The sequence below is a fragment of the Siphateles boraxobius genome, unplaced genomic scaffold (assembly GCF_051911475.1).
Source record: "Siphateles boraxobius isolate OS27281-9 unplaced genomic scaffold, OSU_SipBor_1 31, whole genome shotgun sequence".
NCBI classification, from domain to species: Eukaryota; Metazoa; Chordata; class Actinopteri; order Cypriniformes; family Leuciscidae; genus Siphateles; species Siphateles boraxobius.
The window spans coordinates 852439-874510 of NW_027508931.1; the positions used below are offsets into that span (position 1 = coordinate 852439).

At 36.9% G+C, this 22072-nt stretch overlaps 2 protein-coding genes across 7 annotated transcripts in view; one reads left to right on the forward strand and one right to left on the reverse strand.

Moving 5' to 3' along the window:
* Positions 1 to 1126: 1126 nt before the first annotated feature.
* LOC143759167 (C-signal-like) lies at positions 1127 to 10166 on the reverse strand. Of its 5 annotated transcripts, none has more exons than XM_077248783.1 (10): positions 10047 to 10166; positions 9582 to 9621; positions 5649 to 5781; positions 4329 to 4367; positions 4042 to 4229; positions 3272 to 3326; positions 2955 to 3142; positions 1865 to 2020; positions 1615 to 1725; positions 1127 to 1513 (listed from the first exon to the last, which is right to left on the reverse strand). In XM_077248783.1, the coding sequence occupies exons 5-10, from the start codon at positions 4186 to 4188 to the stop codon at positions 1400 to 1402; spliced, it is 771 nt and encodes a 256-aa protein (XP_077104898.1). In that variant the 5' UTR covers positions 4189 to 4229; positions 4329 to 4367; positions 5649 to 5781; positions 9582 to 9621; positions 10047 to 10166; the 3' UTR covers positions 1127 to 1399. The 5 variants fall into 5 exon arrangements, with proteins under 5 accessions (XP_077104898.1, XP_077104897.1, XP_077104893.1 ...); XM_077248782.1 differs by having other exon boundaries at positions 1856 to 2020; XM_077248778.1 differs by having other exon boundaries at positions 1829 to 2020.
* Positions 10167 to 10947: 781 nt separating this feature from the next.
* The window catches only part of pard6a (par-6 family cell polarity regulator alpha), a 29266-nt gene continuing 18141 nt past the window's right edge, over positions 10948 to 22072 (forward strand). The window contains exons 1-2 of one of the 2 annotated variants that reach the window (XM_077248823.1): positions 10948 to 11169; positions 15757 to 15979. In XM_077248823.1, the coding sequence (XP_077104938.1) occupies positions 11107 to 11169; positions 15757 to 15979 (286 nt within the window). In that variant the 5' untranslated portion in view covers positions 10948 to 11106. The remainder of the gene's footprint in view (positions 11170 to 15756; positions 15980 to 22072) is intronic. The other variant, XR_013212194.1, reaches the window with a different exon arrangement.

Below are 22072 nucleotides of genomic sequence, written 5' to 3' on the forward strand. Positions count from 1 at the left end.
CGAAATGTGGAACCTGTATATGATTGATTCTTTTGTCAAACTGATTGATTGGGTTATCTTTAAACATATGGCATTAATGTCAATTTCAACCTACCAAGAGTAGCCTAAATTTACAGTTAGCCTATCTTAGAACCGAGTTTAAACGTAACAGTCTGATAATATATTATTGATGTCCTGGTTTTGTTTTATTTGATTATGTTCTTAGTTTACAGTTTTGCCAAAATAAAATTTGAAAAAAATATTTTCAAGACATAATAGTGTCAAACTTTATGTAATGTCAAGGGTTAATCTCAGAAAAATCTCTCTTTTTCATGAAACTTCAAACCTGCAATGCATGGGGTAAGTTGTTGCAATAGAATCTGATTTTTTTAAATTAAAATAAAAGGATATAAATATGTTTTAAAATAAAAAAAACATTAAATGGTACTTTGAAACAAACACACAGAAAAACTGCTAAAGAAAACACATTTGTGCAACTAGACTTGGACTCGATAGTTAGATATAGCTTTTGTGATATGTAGCCTAGATTTCAATAAATGTAGCCTAACTTATCTGTAAGTCGCTTTGGATAAACGCGTCCGCTAAATGATTAAATGTAAATGTAATTTAATCGCCATTAAAATAGACTTAATATTCATCATGTACACAATAATTTCTTATATTTCGTTTATATACACTTTATTTTTATTACAACAAAATTACCAAAGTATATCATCTTAAAAAGAAGGGCCTTGGACAAAGGTGAGACTTGGGTTCAAAAGGTTGAAAAGTAAGCACGATATACTTATTTAACACTAGAGGGCGCCCTGTAGCCATGCATTTTTGGATGATTGACTTTAATGCTAACCAAATATTCACTAATTATCTGACCATGCCATGGAGTGGCTCTTACAGCCCATGATACATAACTTCATTGTCCTTGCTGGAAATCTCAGTTGAAGAAGGGCATGTTGTGGTTGGCTTTGTCACTTTTGGCTCTGCTTTTACTGGTTCCTCACCTTCTTATATTTACTTACTCATTCTCCTATCTCCCCGCTAATCTTATTACAATAGCTGATACTGCATTTGGAAACTCTCTATTACAAATATCAGTTAGGGGAAAAATTTCCAAGGCATAGGAAACCTGTTTTCATGAAGGTTTTTATTTGACATCCTCCTCATGTTTTTCATCGTAGTAGGCTACTACAAACATACTGTTCTATTACATTTTGTAGTATAAACAAATAGAAACTATATAAGTGCAAGTGAAGTCTATAGTAGCCTATGTAATGTGAGAAACAACTCATGTCTTTTCTCAGCAGAAAAAAAGTAGTTCCCAGACAAACCGCAGACAGACAAAGATGTGGAAGTACATGTCAAACTTAAGATGTGCAAACGATACGCAAGATGAGTTGTGAAATCACCAGGGGATGTTTTTGCCCTCCCAATCTAAAAGAGTTCCACTGTCTTTCTCGGTGAGGCTTGTGATGACTTTCATCATACCGCTGACACTCTCTGCTGTCGTCAGGGGAGCCTGAGGGCGCCATGAGAATAATCACAAACGTAAGGATGCAAAAGAAAGCAGAGCACTGAGATGAATATAAAAACACATTTGGGAAAAGCACTTTGAATTACCTGTGGGCCTCCCATTTCTGTCTGGACCCATCCTGGATGGAGAGACATAACTATAATGCCATCTTTTTTAAAATCCTCCGCCAAGCAGCAAGTTAACATGTTCAGTGCAGCCTAAAGTAAAGAAACACTCAAATGACGTTGTAGTTTTTATAGTGATTTAGGAGTAAAATTAAGTCTGTGGTAAAACGTTCATGTTTTGTATACTATAGATTACAGTAAAAGCCTTAGAGAAGCACCGTGCCTTGCTGACTCGATAAGGGTACATTGGAGAGATGCAGAAATTGTCAGGGCATCTGGTGATGGATGACAGCAGTGTGGAGACATTTACGACAGCCGATCTACTGCAAGACATTCTTGTCTGATGAGGAAACTGAGCTGCAGCCTTGCACAGCAGCGGATGGAAATTCTGAAAATGAATTAAAGTCAATTACTGTAAAAGGAAAGTGTTACATCATAATTATACAAAGTTTTCACGGCAAAACTTTCTTGTTCAGTATTTTGCCTTGTTTTCCAGTAAAAATATCAAAATCTAAAGTGGCCCTATTATGCTTTTTTGAATTTTATATTTCATGTAGTGTGTCATTTAGCAGTTTGTGAACGTAAAAGGTCTGCAAAGTTTAAAATATCAAAGTACACAACAAATAAAGTTATTGTTTCCTAAAAGAAGGAATCGATTCTGAACTGCCGAAACGAATCGTCAGCAATTCCAGTCTCACTTCCTATAACATACCGACGTAAATATTGCAACAAATGTACATAATGCCAGCCATTGGTCTAACGTCTAACACTCCCTCAAACACTGTAGTTGTAGCTGAAGCCTGAAGAGTTTGGTTTGTGTTGTCCACATGTCAAGATGTTGTTTTTTACTGGTTTAGAGAAACTGAATCTTTGAACGACCGTTTTCAGACTCTTTGAGAAATTAGGTAATGTGCTAAATTAAAGTGTTTTTTTTTTGTTTGTTTTTTTACCTTGGATGCATGTAAAGCTATTGTAGGAGACCTCCAAAACAAAATTAGGAACCTTTAAATAGCACAATAGGGACACTTGAAATCAAGATTCATTTATTTGAGAAGCAAAATGACTTCAAGTCTAGTTCTCTGAAAAATTATTTATGCTCAAGTTTATGCTCAAAGCAAGAAAAAAGTCAGTGGGGTAAGAAAAATAAACTTAGTTCAATCAGACAACAAGATTTTCTTACACAGGCAGATATTTTTTCTTGTTTTGAACAAACTCAGTTGATCTTAAAACATTTTATATTAAGTAAATATATTATATGCATTTTTAGATATTTGTGATGTGAAAACAAAAATTATTTGTTGCAGTGTTGAAGGTTCACACACTTTTGCGATGAGCATGGGTCCTACAACATTAGTCGTGAACACGTCCACCATCTCCCGTTTTCCTGTCTCTGCTAGAGTTCCTGGGGTGTTCACTCCGGCATTGTTGATGATCAGATTCAGGCCTCGGCCATTAAGTTTGGCTTCCACCAGTTTTGAGGCGTCTGCGATACTAGCCAGACTATCAGTGTCTTTTGGAAAATGAGGTAGAACAATATTATATTAGCTTAATATGAGACAATGACTGTCCTAATGAAGAGAATCATGAATCAACCATGGATATTGCAGCAATGTCCATTATTTTACTATGAATCTCTTACCCAGTTGGACCACTGTGATCACATCCTGGTGCTTCTGAGCTAGTTCCTGGAGTTCCTGAAATACAAGCAGACGCACCTGCTTCTCAGGAACTTCTAGGAAAATACATCTTCATAAAATGACAAATCGCCATTACATGTCACAATTCAGCCTATGTATCCAGTACAGTACAGGAACAGCAGAGTTGCCCAACTCGTTTCAGTGCCACAATGACTCATATAATCTTTGAAAAACTTGAATAGATGATACAAAGTTCAACATATGGTACAAATGTCATTGGGTCCAAGTTTTCGATATATATATATATATATATATATATATATATATATATATATATATATATATATATATATATATATATATATATATATATACATATCGAAAACATGGAAAATGGCATCAGAAAATAATGGCATTAGAAAAAATCATCTAATTTTCTACGGTTTCAGCAACACTTTACAATTGGTTGACATAAGCATTTGGCATCATTATGAACTGTACATTAATTAATCTAAATTAATCTTTTAACATTTTAAGTTATATATAATTAAAATGATATGAATTAAGTACATTATATAATATAATCAAGTATAATAAAGGTGAATAAATAAACTTTATAAATGAGTATAGCTAAAATCAGTTTATATATTATAAACAAACATGAATTAACAATGAACAATAGTATATTTACAAATTAACATTCATTTACTTAATGAACGTACACATGTAAACCAATTGACCCTTTCTTTACAGAGTTCTCATGGCTTCTTACCTGTGCTCTTGGTCCATTCGGGTCTCTACAACCAGCAAAGATCTGAAGTGGAGATGAGGGTGAATCAACCAAGTGGCGAACCAACTCCAGTCCAATTCCACGGTTTGATCCGGTCACCAGAACACTGTCACACATTCTAGATGCCATTATCAGTCAGAGGCTGATCTGTGACCTATACTCTGTCAACACTGGAAGGCATGTACCTGTTTGTTAGTATGTACGTATTGGAAATGTGGGAGTCATCAGTGTTATGAAGTAATGAATGTTAACTACGTGTCACTGCTTACGCTTCTAAGTCCCTCCCAGGCTTCAAAGCCTTGTTCTTCCTGGACAGAGAGAAAACATTTACATTTATTTATTTAGCATGTGTTTTATGCAAAAATCTTGCAAATGAGACATGCCGTATAGAACTAAGATAAAAGGGTAACATTTCAGATGTCTTCAGTGTCTCACTGTCATTCTGTTACCATACATTCATTTGAATGCAAAGGAAGGAACTGTCTTGACTATCTGATCTTCTCTCGTTTAAGTTTGACTGTAATTTATGGCCAATAACAAAATACTTTGTCTTAGATCCATCTATAGTTTTAGATGCTTGGATGCCATATTGTTATTTAATGATTGTCTGATATAATGTCCAAATCACTGGATGATTAGAGTAAGACAGAAGTTTTTCTATATATATATATATATATATATATATATATATATATATATATATATATATATATATTGCGGACTGTGTTCTTTCATAAGAATGAATGAATTCAAGAAAATTTCATTTTTCATTGGACGCTGATGATTCCAACACACACAGTTTCATTTTCAGAAGGAAGTTGTTAGAACTAACCACAAACATATGTGGACCTGATGTGGAAATTCATGTTAAACTGCTAGCGTGCACCACACAAGAAATGAGTTGAGTAATCACTGTTGAGTAAGCACTTCAAAATATCTAAACAAACAAAAAAACAATAATAATAATAAAAATATATATTTTTTTATATATATATATATATATCTTGTTTTAAGTATAAGCATGAATTTAACAAAATAGTGTGCTTTATGCTTAAAACAATTTAAGCAAATTACTAATGGGGTAAGAATTACCCCATTAGTAAGAAGATTTTATTCAGCAATGTCACATTACATTGAAAAAATGTTGGAAAATTTGTTTATATTTAAATTTAATAATGAATGTTTCTTGAGCACCAAATCAGCTTATTAGAATGATTTCTGAAGGGTCATGTGACACTGAAGACTGGAGTAATGATGCTGAAAATTCAGCTTTGTCATCACAAGAATAAATTACATTTTAAAAATGATTAAAACAGAAAACAGTTACAATTGTAATAATGTTTTAGAATATAACTGTTTTTACTGTATTTCTATAAAAATAAATAGAGCCTTGTTGAGAATAACACTGAATGACTTCTTTCAAAAACTTTTTCTGTCTTACACAATTTTACTTTATAAGCGAAGATATCTTGTTTTTTACGAATGTTTATATATTGACTGAATATGTAAACAATATGAATACTAACACATATTGTTAACAACATAACTATGCAACTAAACACTACATAGTTATCTTAAGGTATGCTCACCATTGAGGGATCCTGCAACATTAGTTTCGGTTCACTTCCACCATCCTTTTCCTGTTTATGGATCCTGGATTCTCAAACCAGTATTGTTGATGATCAGATTCAGGCCTTCGTTTCTCAGCTTGACTTTCACCAGCTTTAAAGACTTTATAATATTAGTCAGACAATCAGTGCCTTCGATAAATTAGACAGAACATTGTTTTATATGCAATTATATTGGTAACAACACCAAATGATATAGGACGCATAATTAACTGCTCATTATAAAATGTGAGGTGCGTATCAGCTTTTATATGAATAATCAACTTTGCTTGTAAAACTGTGATCATATGCTGGTGCCTCTGGGCTAGTTGCTGAATCAGAAGCATTTTAGGAGATTTATGCATGTCTGCATAAACTGTACATGATTTGCACGTGTATCTTGTGTCACAATACACCATTTATTTACAGCAGAGCTGCAGAAGCAGAACTAGTTTCAGTGTCACAGTGACTTGTTATGAATGAAATATGATATAGATGCCAGGAAGATAAGATGTTGATATACATCATAATGCATGTCATGAATGTACTAAAGAAAACTAGTCAAACTAAACCAGAACCAACCTTTATGGGAAAAGTCATGCAGAAAAACATTTTTAATGTTTTTCTTCTCTGTTTAACTTCAAAGATTTGGATTTGGAGATGAGGGTGATTCAAGCCACTGGTGAACCAACTCGAACTGTGTTTCATCCTTAAAACAAGATACATTTACTTGAGAGGCAAAATTGTGTAGGATTATATTATGTGTTTGCAAAGAATATATCTTTTAATGAGAGAAAGCATTTTTAACAATGGTAGAATTTAATTGTTTTTGGAGGTTTGTTTAAAACAAGAAAAAAACATACAAATGTTTGTGGCATTTGATGAAAAAAGGTTTAAAACGTTTGCAAAAAGTTAAAGTAGATTTAAAGAACTGACTATATTATTATGTTTTTTTTTCTGACAGGAAGACATTAAAATCACAGGATGCTGACAGTACTGTATATTGCAGAAGTGAATAACATTAGACATTATGGCCACAAGGTGGCAGAACAGAATTACTTATCAAAAAAGGACAATTATTGAACAATTATCTTTGGAAAATAATCTGGAGTTGAGTCATCTGTGAATCAACACACGAATCATCTTTTATCAGACTCAAACACAAAAGAGACATAAAACAGACTATGACTGACTCTCAGACTATCTCATACCTGTTCACAAGCACTCACAACAGAGAAAAACACAAAACAGCCTTTCCTCTCAAACTAGGACAAAGAGCAGCTGATAGAGACACGTAACCATGGCGACCAGGTGACGTCTCACATTCCAGCTTGAGCTCTCAGATTTCAGATTGGAGGCCGGTGGCCAATAGTCATGTATCTCCATCATACTGACTAAAACGATGCCAGTCTGAGAAGGTGGCAAGGGCTTATTGACCAGAAAGCCAAGAAAATAATTAAAAACAGCTGTAGAGAGAAATGGAAAGTGTTCAGGCCATGCACAGGTGGGCATCCTTAAATTTCCCACAACAAATCCGCATGTTTGCCATGTCACTACTAGTCAGCGATCAAGTGCTTCCCTGTTCCTTGGCCTTTTCTTATTAGTTGTGTGACATCACAGAGGGCAATACCTTCAAGCTAGAGGCCAATTGAACCATGCCGGGAATTCTTTTTTTTTCTTGTTTAAGCTAAAGCCTGTGGAATGCTGGGTAGGCAGCTGAGAGGTTGGCGGCTGGCGTCTGGTAACCTGCTGAGGGATGTGGGAGAGCCAGGGGAATGCAGAGTCCTCAAAGCGGAGTGTACCAGCTAGTCTGGCAGCATTCCTCACACATAAATGCGCACACACCTCGAAAAAACACGCAAACATTCCACGTCTCTTCCTCCACAACCTGTGCGTCCGAGCGGATTTTTGGTGCATGAATGGCTTTAGCAGGACTGAGTGTCTCTGTACTGAAAACATCACCAGCCTCGTTCTTCATCAAACATTAATGAAAGCTGGTCTATACTTACTACGTCATTTCCATGTGTGGAGCGCCACAGAAGACGTAATGTTCTCATTGCTGTACTAGGAGTCTAAACTGAGCAAACAACAAATTGTATATGTATATATATACATGCTTCAGACTAGAAAAATATCTAAAATTAAACATTTAGGAGACAAATAAAAGTTTTAGTTGACAAACTACAGAATCTAAAACAGAAATCAAGAAAGAGTTTGTTCAACCCAATATGACATTTATCCAATAATATACTCACCCTCAAGCCATAGTTGTATAAGCCGATGACTTTCTTCTGTCAGCCAAACACAATCAGAGTTAAGGTACCATTCGGCTTCCGGCCGTCACAGGAAGCCGTGAATATAGTTTATAAAGATAATAAATATTTTTATTTATTTCTTATAAAAACGTATTGCTTACCTTTAGAAGGCATTTATTAACCCACTTTTATGATGGATGGATGTGCTTTTTTGGGCTTCAAAATATGTGGTACCATTCACTCCTATAATAAAGCTTGGAAGAGCCAGGATATTTTATAATATAAGTCCGATTTTGTTTAGCTGAAAGAAAAAAGTAATATACACCATAGGATGGCTTCAGGGTGAGTAAATTATGGGACAGGTTTGGAACAACTTAAAGGGTGAGTAAGTGGTGACAATTTTCATTTTTGGGTGAACTATCCCTTTAAGTTTCTCTGACAACTAATTCAACATTACAGTTGAACCTCACATTTGCTTTTGAAATGATTTCTATCTGTAAATTATTTTAATTATCTGCACGCGGAAAAAAACTGGCACAAACTCTACACCACCTCAGAAGATGATATTCAACAAAAACACATAGAGATGCACACTAAGTTGTCCCGATTACATTTTAAATTGTAATTTAGTCGCATTTGCAACCATTTTAGTCACAAGCTAGAGCGCTGTTTCGTACAAGTCACTAGGTGTTAGTTGCTTTTGTTCTGACCAGCGAACTTAGTCACACCATCTACAATCTAAGTCTATTATGCACACCAATATTACATTTATTTGATCAAAAATGCTGTAATTGTGAAATATAGATATCTATTTTTAATTAAATATATTTTAAAATGGGATTATTGTCAGCGTTGAAAACAGTCATGCATTGACTGTTTCATTTAAAATAGTAATTTGATTTGGTTTCACATATTTGGATCACCATCACTTGTGCTCTGTAATTTAAATGATCATTGTTTCAATACACTCTCAAGTAGACCAATATGGTACAATAGGGATGTAACCACCTGAGTTGAATAACTCAGTGTGTGGTCAGAGAACAAAAAAAAAACTTATGATTCCAGACAGGTATGATCAGCATGTTTGACATTCTGCTGACATGACTGAGGTATGAGACATCTATTTAATTTAATGTGAGAGGGCAAGTAAGAAATATTGTGTTAGGAGGCTGCTTTTTCATATTATCATAAAGTCACTTATCTAAACCGACTGGTTATATCCGGTTAAGTCCAGACAGTCCCTGCTTCATTGGCGATCAAGAAGTAAACTGTGAGCCATTTACTGACAGATTACAAAAAATTTGTCTATCATCAGCCACATAATTTTTGTTCAATACCCCCCTCCCCCACCCCCAAGGTAAACAGGTCATAATGACAACAATTTTTCATAATTCAAGAGCAGTTTCATCCCTTTTCCCCCTGAGAACTGATGAACAGCAGAGGTGTGGGAGTATTACATATCTTATCAGCTTGTACAAACCAGACCTCTCTTGAATAGCTCACATTCTTAAGCCTCCAACACCTAAGCAACTACAAACTTAAAAATACCCTGTTTTAAAAACTAATATTCTGTGAGTGAATATAACGGACCTTTTCACCTGTTGAAACAGTAAACCCAAGGTTTACCACCTGACTCTCTGTATTTTGAAGCTCTTATCACTTCCATCTCTGTCCTCCTGCGATGCGAAATTCGTGTTTTCCTGTAGTGTTATAAGATTACAGTGAGTCTTTTAGAAAACATGACTTATTCTAAACTTCTTCTCAAGTTTCTGCTTCTCAGGTGAAATGACCTCAAGCCTCAGCAGGTGCTTATCTAACAAACATCTGGTTTGACAGGTTAAATACTTTAAGTATGAGTCCATGGGTGAACCAGAGGAGAGAACATTGCCATCTTGATCAGGTCAAGATATTTTGAAAATGCTCCAGGCATTTCATTTCCCCAAATATAATCAAACTTAGAAGAGTTTGCAAGAACCAAACTAGACTGTCCAAAGCACCCCCCGTTTCCAAATACCTTATGGGTCAGCTGATTCACTAATACACATGTATTCAAACTTCATTTCTATGCTATATTCCAGGAAATTGTTGGGTCTAGACCAAATGCAAAGTAGATCAAAGTACTGACCGTTGCGATGAGCAGCAGGATTATCATCTCCCTCCACATTCCGGCATTCTTCTGCTTTCCATCATCATCCGAGCTGGACAGAGGCCCGTGAAGACTGTGTGCAGAGCAGAAACTGGACACACAACAAGGGAAAGACAAGAAAGGCAAGGTTTAATTAAGACCAGCGGCTCAAATAGACTAAAGGGGAAACGAGGAAAAAAAGTTCAGTTTTTAAACACAAACAGCTTTGTGTTAGTAGTTTCTCTACTATGTTAGTTTTCTCATTTCTCGTATTTTCTAACCGTAAGGTGTGCTCTTCTTCTCAGAAACATAAATGGAAATGTACTTATTATATCTGTTCTGTAAAATCATTCACTTGAGAGAACAGGCAGGCACTTTAAAGCGGCGGTTTTTAATATTTTTTTATATGTTTCATATTTATTTTATGTGCCAATATAGAAATTGACTTTCAAAAAACCTACCCTGAGAAATATTCACTGCCGTACAAAATGTGACAACTATAGCCCCAGTCTAAGTTAGTTTTCTCATTTCTCGTATTTTCTAACCGTAAGGTGTGCTCTTCTTCTCAGAAACATAAATGGAAATGTACTAATTATATCTGTTCTGTAAAATCATTCACTTGTGTGGTTACTTATGATGCAAGTAACCACACAATCTGGAGTCTCCTCTTCCATTGAATAGAAATTTTGCTGAACCTTCTCTTATTGGGTCATGACGTCATTTGATGTTGTTTATTAATATCTTTTAACGAGTCATGAGGATTTTTTTATATCGAACCCTGAGGGGGTAAAAGGAACATTAGGCTACATGTGACATTACGCACGACCACGCCTTCTAGCGGCGGTCCACCTGACGTCAGTGTTATTGAAAGACGCAGGCCCCGCCCACCGCCGGGCGAACCGCTCTAACAAATCATTCAGCCCGTGCCTGTGAAGCAGTATTGCCGATCGCGACTGTCAGGTCACTCATGCTGCGCACACGATCTCTTTCTGGCTGCTGACTCCTGTATCTCGGGGCACTACAGTGCGATACTGCCCGTGGGAATATACGTACCGCAAACATGTCACGGCATCAAAGGACGCCGTTGAAAAACGAGGAGAGTGTGGTGGAGGTGAAGAGCAAAGTAAGTGAATCCCATAAATGTTGCATTTGACAGCGTGCATAATGTAAACACTGCTGTTTACGCAGCCCTCCACGGGAGCGTGCCCGTAATTGGAAGGCTTTCAATCCGGCGCATCACCAATGTAGGGGTTTGTGTACTAATCCATCCATAGAAAGAAACGCTGATGGTGCTTTATGTGTCAGACTACGAGGCGCGAGACGAGCGCGTTTGGCTGGGATCATTATGACAGCAGGTCTCTGTTAGGTTCGTGTGATGTGATATGCGGTTCTGGTGCAGTGTGAAGGACTCTATACCAATAGACAGACGTGCGCAATGAGGCGACTGGGCCCTGTTGATCGATTATGCATGTTACGTATACCAATAGCGAAGATCCGAATCCCGCAGTCCAAGAAGAATCAGATCGTAATGATGCATGTGAGAGGCATTAATTGAGCTGTTTACAACATAAATTCGATAAGACGCTGGTTCAGGGTCTTCACCTAAAATAAATTCGCCTGTTTTCATCAATTAAAATAAGCAGGTATTAATAAGAAATAAAACACGAGCAAAAGTGCAGCTGTTTGGAATTCAATTCAGCTGGCACGAGGCCACAGGTGATCATAATCTTGCTGATGTTGAGTGCTACAGCACTATTGCGAGTGATATTGCTCTATAAAAATTTAAATATCTCACGTTTCAGACAAATATTAACTGGTTAGTTTGTATATTTCTTATCTGGTGGTGAAAATAGTTCCAAAAGAAGCTAAAACTTGTCGCCAGCCAAGAAAACACAAACTAAAAGCCGGACTGGATCGATGTCTATAAGTGATACGGAACGATTCCTGTCAAAGCGTTCTGTAATCTGCAGATGTGTCGACAAATCAGGTCTTCCCTCGAAATCGGGTCTCTGTTAGCTCCAGCTCAACTGCTACATCCGTGAACAGTGCTAAATAGTTGGTTGACAATTTTAATTGGTCAACTCAGTTGGATGTAAAAAAACCTAGATAAAAAAACAACTCTTAACATGTATCTGGACCTACTCAACCTGTTCCGAGCGGGATTCAAACCAGGTCCTACTTCCGTTACACCCAACCTCCTAAACCTCCCATCCGGGTCACGGCACCAAATGTAACCGGTCCTACTCAACCTACCAGAGAGGGATTCAAACCGGGGTGTTCGGCGGGGGAGGCCTCTTGAGGCCAGGGGAATGAGGTTTACAGATAAATGTGAACAATTATGATGTGCATATCAAGTGTTCGTGCAAAGAGTTTTTAGTTGGTTTGGCTTATTTTAAGTAATCTTGTGGCCCCTTTGGAAGTTTGCTGAGGCCCCCTAGTGGGCCTTGTTCCCTGGTTGAGAACTGTTGTTTTAGAAGACCAGCTGTTGTTTAATAGTATAACTTTTCTCTCAATTAAAATGTCATTGTGATAAACATGTCTGTTGATTTCAGGCCATACAGATGTTTAAACACGTCTCATTTATGGGAGGAAACAATTTTAGTACATTACGGTGCACAAAATGAATATCATCAGGCAACATGGAAAAAAATCTACTTTTGTATTGATATTTAAAATATTTAATGTTTTTAATACTTTCCTCATCATAGCATCTTATTATTACTAAGACACAGACCACTTATTGTTGGCCTCTGGTGTATTGGAGTTGTTTGTTGTCAGTGTGCCCAGTATACTTATTGAAAAACCTTAACCACAATCTGCCAAACGGAGTAGGATATGTTTTATTATCTATACTTCCTTGAGAAATGTTAGGCGGGCAGTCCATAGATGTGTGTGATTTGAAAGATGAGAATAGTAAACACAGGAGGGCCATCTAGTAGGATTCCAGTGAAGTTCTAGGCCTGGATGTGAAAGTGTCTTTTTTATTATTATTTTTGCCTTAACTAGGTAATTTAATAACTCAAATCTTCCTGCATGAGGTTTTGGTTTTCATAACAGGCAGTATAATGTGTTCGGTGACACTCTTTTCTTCCTGAGAGGAAATTGGTAGGAACTGTTTTCTTTTCTACTTTTCCAGCTCTTAATGGGATCCTGTCTCATATTATCTATCGCTTACTCATTGCAAAGGCATTTTTTAGTGAACATGTAGTTTAAGGTTTGTGTTGAGCAAATTTATAGTGATGTCTTTTTTCCAAGAGGCAATTTTTATTGGTAAAGTATGACAGGTATGACCTTTTTATCTGTATTGCTATGGTTACTGTGGTGGTGATCCCACATAACAGCTCAAATGAATATTTTTTTGTGAACTCAATTTGTTGCAAAAATAAGATTATTATAGAATAATAGCTCGAATGTAATTTTAGTACAAATGCAATTATTTCAAAGGTGTTGATGCTTGTTATAAAGGGGGGAGGTGATGATGTAAATGTTTTCAAGTGGGATGATGAATATGTTCAAATATGTTACGCAGTGCGTGTGAGGAAAAGTTAAAATAATTTTATTGACAATTGGGAGGATTTATTTTACGTCTGTAATCTGACATTTCTGAAAGAAACAGGATATTCAACGAAGAAAAAAAAATAATCGATTGGACTATAAAAGTAGTAATATAACAACTTCAACACAACGGCATAAAAAAAGAAAGAAGAAAGCTTCAGTCCCCGTGCCAATTTCCTTCATTCTTATTATCGACCACAGGAAAAACCCTTTGGTTTTATTTTTGTGAATGGGAACATGGCACCTTAAAATGACCCCATGTGACCTACTGAATGACTTTATTCAAATGATCCACAATATGATCTTCCTGTACGTGTTTTGGACTAGCATTCTCCATCTCCATATGCAAGTTATTCTTCATGCATACAGGAGAAAATCTTTGGCCCAGATGCAGTTCCTCCTCATAAACTGAGCAATCTGACAGATTTTGTCCAATATGTTCAGCTGAGCTCTTGAGATGAATTCCCCATCCGTGTGTCTGTGTTTGTGTGGCCTGGAGAAGCTCAGCTTTTTCATGCCATTGTTCTCATCTTTATCTGTAGCACTTGATTAGATTGACCCTCCCTTTGTTCCTCATTGCTTTTTTTACCTTAATGGCTTCCTCAGAGCTGCAAGTGCACATCAAACAGCTCTGCAGCTGCAAGAGCAAGTAAAATTGGTATAAAGAACTGCCAATGAATGTGTCTACATGCCCTAGTCACTGTCCAAGGGGCCGTTTACATGACTTTTTATGCATCGTTTTGGCCTTTCATTTACATGACCACAGCGCTTTGGGGGCCTGAAAACGCAAACTATTGAAAATGTGAAGCCTTATACCCTTATAGTCTCATAAAAAAATGTGAAAATGGTGATGCCATGCACATGCATATTACGTGTTCAGTCTTTAGGCGCGTAGTTTTTCTTTACAAATTAAAGCTACCTACTGACATGCATAATGATACAGTGTTTTTAATAGTTTTTGCGGATCCATATGGAGAGGAATCTTTTTGTCAACGTTGTTGTCTGTTTGTAAAAAACGCAAAGGAAAACATTTCTGTTTTTATTACATCGTTGTCATGTAAATCACTAAACGTAGCCTCAGTTTCAATGGGACAATCTTTCCAGAAATTGAAATTCACCGCAGGGAGTTTGATTGACAGGCGATCTGACCAATCATAATCCGCCGAATCCGCCAGTTTTGTCCGACAAAGCAGTCAAGAGAGTTAAAGGGTAGGCTAACTAAACCCTAAAACAACTTTTTTTAGTTCATGATCTGTAAGACTGGGGCTTTATTAATGCTGTTCATTGTTTCGGATAAATTTTTTGACATTGGGGTATAAACTGTTTTAATTCTACAATATATGGTGTAAAAACGTCTGAGTGCTGCTGCCTTCAGGTTGAATGGTGGGTACTGCAGTTGAATTTTCCTATTGGATGTTGTGGTACTGCGTCACGTAAGCAGGCACCAGCTCACCACTGCCTTGCCTACAGAGAGACTCGGGTCTCAGGTGCACGGCCCCCCTCCGCTGGGCTCTGCCCACTTTTCTAGCATTTTTCAAATATTGCCAGTGGGTGGAGTCAGGGTATGACCAGGGGTTTAGTTACCCTTTAATAGATTAACGTTGGTGGATTTGAACTTGGAAAACGGTGTGTACTGATGTCTTTCCACAGTTTAAACAACATTCCTTCTGATGTTCATTCATTTTTATTTGATGCTAAATTAACTAGCATCAGTTTAACTGATGCGCTTAACTGAGGCGCTACAGCCATCTGTCACGACACATTAAAGACCCACAAAACGGTATTTATTGTTTAAATTTCTTAAAAAATGACCAAATTTGAAAGTTGAGACCTTGTTTCATATAAAAAGTATAAGTATATTTCATATAAACCTTCTGTCTTGTCTGTCAGCGCTTTGTCAGTTTCCGCTTTGCTCCGCGATGTATTTTTCACTGCGTGAGAACATGGTGTGGCGTGAGAGTGGCTTGTCGGACGTAGCAACAGTAACTAAAGGGGGCGGGTCTTAGCGAAGGGTCAATGGTCATATAATAAAAGTTCTAACATTTCTTACAGGGTCGTGATCTGTCATAATTAATCTACCAAGCTAAGCGCTGTGCATCAAGAGCCTATTTTGTGTTTATTGATTTGATTTAACATGTTTGTGGTTGTCCTGCAGTTTGAGGCGGAGTACCGAAGGTTTGCCCTGAAGAAGAAGGGAGCTGGGGGCTTCCAGGAATTCTACCAACTGCTTCAGACCATTCACAGAATCCCCGGAGTGGACGTGCTGTTGGGATATGCCGACATCCACGGAGATCTTCTTCCAATTAACAATGATGACAACTTCCACAAAGCACTGTCCTCGGCAAATCCGCTGCTTCGAATTATCATTCAAAAAAGAGGTGAGTCGCTAAACTGTAGGTACATTTGCCTATCCTCATATGCAAAGAGGTCATTCATTAGTTGATATTGTTTTGGAGCTTCAAGGCAAAGTGTGTCAAATCGTTTGGCCAATCAAAAAGAAGAATGTTTGCGATTTTCTAGAGGTGCAGAAATCACAAACTTCACCTTTAACTTTCATCTTACAGGATCAAACCAGGAAACGGGGAATGTTTTTGATTAATTTTTATTTTTTATTCCATTTTGGTGTTGCTAAAGGGTTTCTAATGATGAAATGCATTTTTTGCACACGTGGAAAGGGAATATGTATGCAGCATAGCTGATGCATGTTGTTGTTTGTGTGTATGAGAGAGTTAGGCATTAAATTATATATCGTTGTTTGCTGTCATATTTGGATAACGACATATTTGGACATACTCCGGAGGGAATAAAAAGTAATTCCAGCAGTGTAATGTTGTGCATAAGGATGAGGACAGTTATGGGATATGATGAGATGTTATGATGGGTGGGCGTCAGCGTTAGATGGTGCCAGTCGGGGCCCATCTCAGTTTTATGGCCTTGATGGCACTGCGCCAGCCCGAGGTGCTGAGTCTGATAGCGGTGCGGAGGAGTGATGAGCCCACACCCTCATATCTCTCTCTCTCTCTCTCTCTCTCTCTCTCTCGCTCTCTATGTCTCTCTCTCCCTCTCTCTCTCTCTCTCTCTCTCTCTCTCGCTCTCTATGTCTCTCTCCCTCTCTCTCTCTCTCTCTCTCTCTCTCTCTCTCTCTCTCTCTCTCTCGCTCTCTATGTCTCTCTCCCTCCCTCCTTGTCTTGTCTTTCTGTCATCTTCACAACCCTCTCGCTCTCCCTCCCGTTTCTTCATCACTCTTAATGCCTCAATGCGTTTTATTACATTTGAACCGCAGCAATGAGGAAATGTTTCTCTAATGCTATTAGGAATGTTTTTCTCGATTTCAAAATGTTCTTTTCTTTATTTCATTGTTCTGTTCGTTTACGCAACCCTTTCTAATCCACTGTGAAAGAAACTGAACTCTATTGTTCCTAGTTTTAAAAGACTCAATAAATAACAATTTTATTTAGAAAAGGGATTAAATCAGATTAATGAATCTAAAATTGCATGTTAGTTATGTGAAAATTATATTATTTGAACATCAAGTTTCAACTAGCCCTTACAGCTATGGATGATATAGGGCCAGATGGATACTCTTGTTTGTTAACTAAAATGTTTAATTACAAATATATTTTAAATGATTTATTCCTGTGATGGCAAATCAGAATTTTCTGCATCATTTTCAGTGTCACATGATCCTTCAGAAATCATTCTAATATGCTTCTTTGGAGCTCAAGAAACATTTCTTTTTGTTATCAACTACTTTGTGGAAATTCTTTTCAGGATTCTTTGATGAATAGAATGTAAAAAAACAAATAAAACAAAAAAACAGCATTTATTTGAAATATATGTTTTGTAACATTATAAATGTCTTTACTGTCACTTCTAAACAGTTTAATAAATTAAAACAAATTAAATCTAAATAGAAATATTAAAAAACAAAAACTGTAAAGCATGACAAGAGCACATAACAGAATTTCTAAAACTTTAAAGGGATAGTTCACCCTGAAATGGAAATTCTGTCATCATTTACTCGCCCTCAAGCTGTTCTAAATCTGAATTTCTTTCTTCTGCTGAATACAAAAGAAGATATTTGGAGGAATATGGGTAACCAAACAGTTGATGTGCTCCACTGACTTCCATAGTATGGAAAAAAAACTATGGAAGACATCAACATATTCTTCAAAATATCTTCTTTTGTGTTCAGCAGGAGAAAGAAATTCATACATTTTTGGAACAACTTTAGGGTGAGTAAATGATGACAGAATTTTCATCTTTTGGGTGAACCCTTTAATTAAAATTTAAATAAACTTAAAATATAAGATCATTCAAAATATTAAAAAATACTATAAGTAATAATACTAAAATAACACTGCTCTAGAAATCTTTGGGTGCAGATTCAGTGTGTGCCTATATGGATAATGTCGTTTTTGGGGAAGTTTGGTGGAAATTATCTATAAAATGTCACTGCTCTGTTGTGGAGCGGTGGATGTTTGTCTGACAGAATATAGAGATTTTTTTGGCTGCCCCTATGGACTCGAATACCTGAATGTGAACAAACACTGTTAAATTTTAAGTCTTAAGTAAAAAAAAAAAGAGTATTGAAGCATGTTTTACAAGAAAATACTTTTTCAATCTTTCTACTTAAAAGAGTGTGTTCACATTTGTAGTTGGTTCTTTTGGTCAGGACCAAAAAAGAAAATGCATTTAGTCATGGTTCACTTGGCGTTCACACCGTATGTTTATGTGTTTGTGTTTAATGATGTATAGTGTATCCACGTTTAGTGTGCACTAGGCAGCATTCACACTTATTCAAATGAACCGCACAAACAGCGCAATGCCACCAGAGTTCGTTTTAATCGAACAATTGGATGTGTCCAAATGTGAACACACCCAAAATTGCACATTTAATTCAATATGTTGCTTTGCTAATTCTATGCAATTATTTGTTAAATTTACTAGCAATTCCGGAGTGAAACTTGTTTCTACACCAATTGTTTTCAGTGTATCAATAAACAATATGCTATATAGGATATATATATATATATATATATATATATATATATATATATATATATATATATATATATATATATATATATATATATATATATATATATATATATATATAGCCTATACATTTACAGTGCACTTGTTGGACTTTGATGAATGGGTGAATGAGAACATCAAATGTAACACAAGGGAAAGTGCATTACTTCAGAGGGCAATGTCTTTTGGGATGAACTAGTAGACAGTGTGAGTTATTTAAGGACAGACTAGTTGTTTCAGATTGGAAGTCAGCATAGTGTGTGTAGAGGGTTGCCTCTTGTTTGAGGTGGTTAATGTGAAATCATCTGTACTGTGAGGTAAGACATAAAAGAGAGAAAATGTGGAAATAAAAGATAAGGTGCTTGCATCCTGCAGTGGTTTCACTTTGACTTCTGCAGTCTCTTATGAATGTGATTTGTGAGGGAAAGAGACCGCAATAATAATCCAGTATTATGTAATCATAATTTGCATAACAAATAGACCTCATTATGTGTACATAGAGATAACTCCATATTTATTCCATTTTAAATGACAAACCTTCTTCATACACACCCTTGCATGATTAATCAGAGTTGGAGTTGTTGCTATTAATTGTTGATAATTACATAGTTACATAGTACATGGTTATATCTGAGTATGAGAACCAATGACTTAAGTTGACATGACCAACAAAATATTTGTGGCTTTTCATTGCAAGCACAGGGATTATTGTTTAATTTGACGTTTAAAACCACATGCATCAACCATGAAAACAGCCACTTCTGCAGAATAACAACGTGAGGAGTACAGACCTCTTGTAACAAAATGACTTTCTAGAAATTTACTTTACTTGTACAGCTATTCCTTGCATTACGTTTAAAAGTTTGTGGTTGGTCGGTAATATGTTTAGTCTCATTTGCAGCGGTCGCATCAGCTGCACCGACCAAAGGACGGATCTGGTGGAAACCATTTTTTTCAGGATTATTTGATAAATAGAAAGTTATTTCTTTTTCAAGAATCCATTTCACACAGATGTACATCACAATATGGAAGAAAAGATCTGTTGCTTTTTCTGTTGAACATTGAAAGAGAACATTATCAGTACATAACTTGATGTTGATCTTTTTCACAATTTATCATATAAATTTATCATTTATCATATTAGTTCAGAAAATGTGCAGAGTAGTGAACAAGTCTTGGACTGAGTTTGTGGTAATTTTGGTGGTTTCTTTGTCATTTTTGGAGCTTAAAAGCTGTGTATGAACTCCCATTGAATAAAATTCTTAAATTCTCATTTTGAGTATATTGAGGTCATGACGGTAAGAAAAAATGACAGAATTTTCACATTTAGGTTGAAATTATGTTATTTGAAGTACACTGCCCCTCAGTTCACACCTTGTTTATGCAGACAAGTGTTTTCCCTGTTGTCCTCAGTCTTGTCTTATGCTTGTTCTTGCTGACAAGTTAGTTATGAAATGCTCACTGTTTGCAGCTAAAAGTATTAGTAAAGGCCTATTTTTCTATTTAAAGAATAAGGCGGCTTTAGATTAGCCCCCCTTGTCCTTGTACCAGCTCCCTTCCCAGTACTCAAGAACCCTACTGCAGATTTCTGGTAGCCGGGCTTTCAGTGCGGATCTTTTTAATCAAGCGCTATTTGAAGCAGGGGGGAGGAAAGCCACATTTCCAGAGAGGGCTTATCGCTGTGGCAGCCGGGAACAGTTTTTAGAGGGGCTGTCAGTGGGTGATTACAGCTTCATCTTCTCCATGGTAGAAAAATCTGGGTTTTGCATCACGTTTGCTTCTAGTGTAACGGAGGCCAGCTCGTAAATAGGCGTTCGAGTAAACCTCACTTCCCCGGCCTCAAGAGGTGCACTAGCAACTGACGCTAGAGGCTGTGGTCTTTCCCGTACAACGAGTTAACTCGCTGCTTTAATACCATGCATCATTGAAGAAATCAACTAGCTAGTCAGGACTGTTTCCCGAAACCGTATTGTCGTAAATTGGTCATTCAACCACATTGGTTAATGATGTCGTGCACGTGGTGTAGTAATAACTTCTTTTAATGAATCTGTTTGAGATCAGATTAATGCTAGATGTTTTGCTATAAATTACAGACATGGCATCTGAGGACTATTTCCAGATTCAATCATAGGCTCGTTCTTATGTACTAGAGCACATGCGCACTATTCAAAAACTAGTTGAACTATGCTGATAACTACAGAACGACAACAATGCTTTTGGGGAAATGCACTCCTGAGTGGTGCGAGTAGAACCGGAGGGGTTTCATTAGTGCCGTGACCCGGATGGTAGTGAGGTTTAGGCGGGTGAGTGTAACGGAGACCTGCTAGTAAGAGCGGTGCGAGTAAACCTCACTCCCCTCAAGAGTGACTGACGCTCGGAGCAGTGCGAGTAGAACCGGAAGGGTTACACTAGCATTAATGTGGCTTGCTATTCTAGATTTGTAGAGTACCCACAATTCTCATGTACTGCTGTGCTTATTGTTTAGATCACTAAGCTCGCTTTCACTCCTTCCACCTTAGTCTTTATTAATGTACCTACTTATCATAGCTCTGACTCTCTTCAGATCATGATAAAAGCATCTGGGTGACAAATGCGTACTTTACTTCCCTCTGATCACTAATACTAGATAACACCAGTTAATTTTATGGCCTGGTGCTCCACATGAACTTCCCCTATAACTGTGAGGTTATTCCAGAGAATATGGGATGTAATTTTATTGTGTAGTGCTAGTGCATTTATTGAGGTATTTTAGCTTATTATTGTAGGTCAGGGGTTCCCAATCCTGTAAAGGTCAGCTCCAACCCTGATCAAACACACCTGAAACCGCTAATCAAGATCTTCTGGAGCAGTTGGTAATTACAAACGGGTGTGTTGGACAGGTACAGGATCGGGCACCCCTGCTGCAGGTTATATGACGTCTGATGGTCGACATTGTCAGCAAGACAAAAGGAACTAAAAACTGGCGGGACATGTTTTTAGGAATGTGTTTTTAGATGCATCAGCGTGATGATGCCTGCGCATTTGAACAGAAAACGCCGCCCATCTGGAGAGCAACTGTGCGGCTGAACATTTAATATGGATATCTGTGAATATAAATGGCTGTGTTGGATTAATATGGTGAGGAATAGTTCAAACAAAAATTTGAATGTCCTGAATGAATGTCATAATTGACAAAAAGCATAGTGCTCCACGAGATGCCAGGTTTCACATCAATGGTTCTTGCGACCAAATTGGATTTTGTTTACATTTTCAGTGAGTCATTTTTCATCAGAGGCATCAAAACACTTGGAATATAGTTCACAAGTCATTTCATTGGGGTTTTTTTTGTAATTTTTGTTGCTTGACAGACCTGATCACCATTTATTTTCACTGTACAGAAAAGAGTAGCTTGGACATGCTGCTAAACATTCCCTTTTATGGTCTGTAGAAAATGT

Coding starts and splice junctions, on each gene's coding strand:
- LOC143759167 (XM_077248779.1), bottom strand. CDS start 4,188: ATGGCATCTAGAATGTGTGACAGTGTTCTGGTGACCGGATCAAACCGT. Junction 3,143..3,271: donor GATCACAGTGGTCCAACTGG/GTAAGAGATTCA, acceptor ATTTTCCAAAAG/ACACTGATAGTCTGGCTAGT. Junction 1,514..1,614: donor CAGAAATGGGAGGCCCACAG/GTAATTCAAAGT, acceptor TGGCGCCCTCAG/GCTCCCCTGACGACAGCAGA.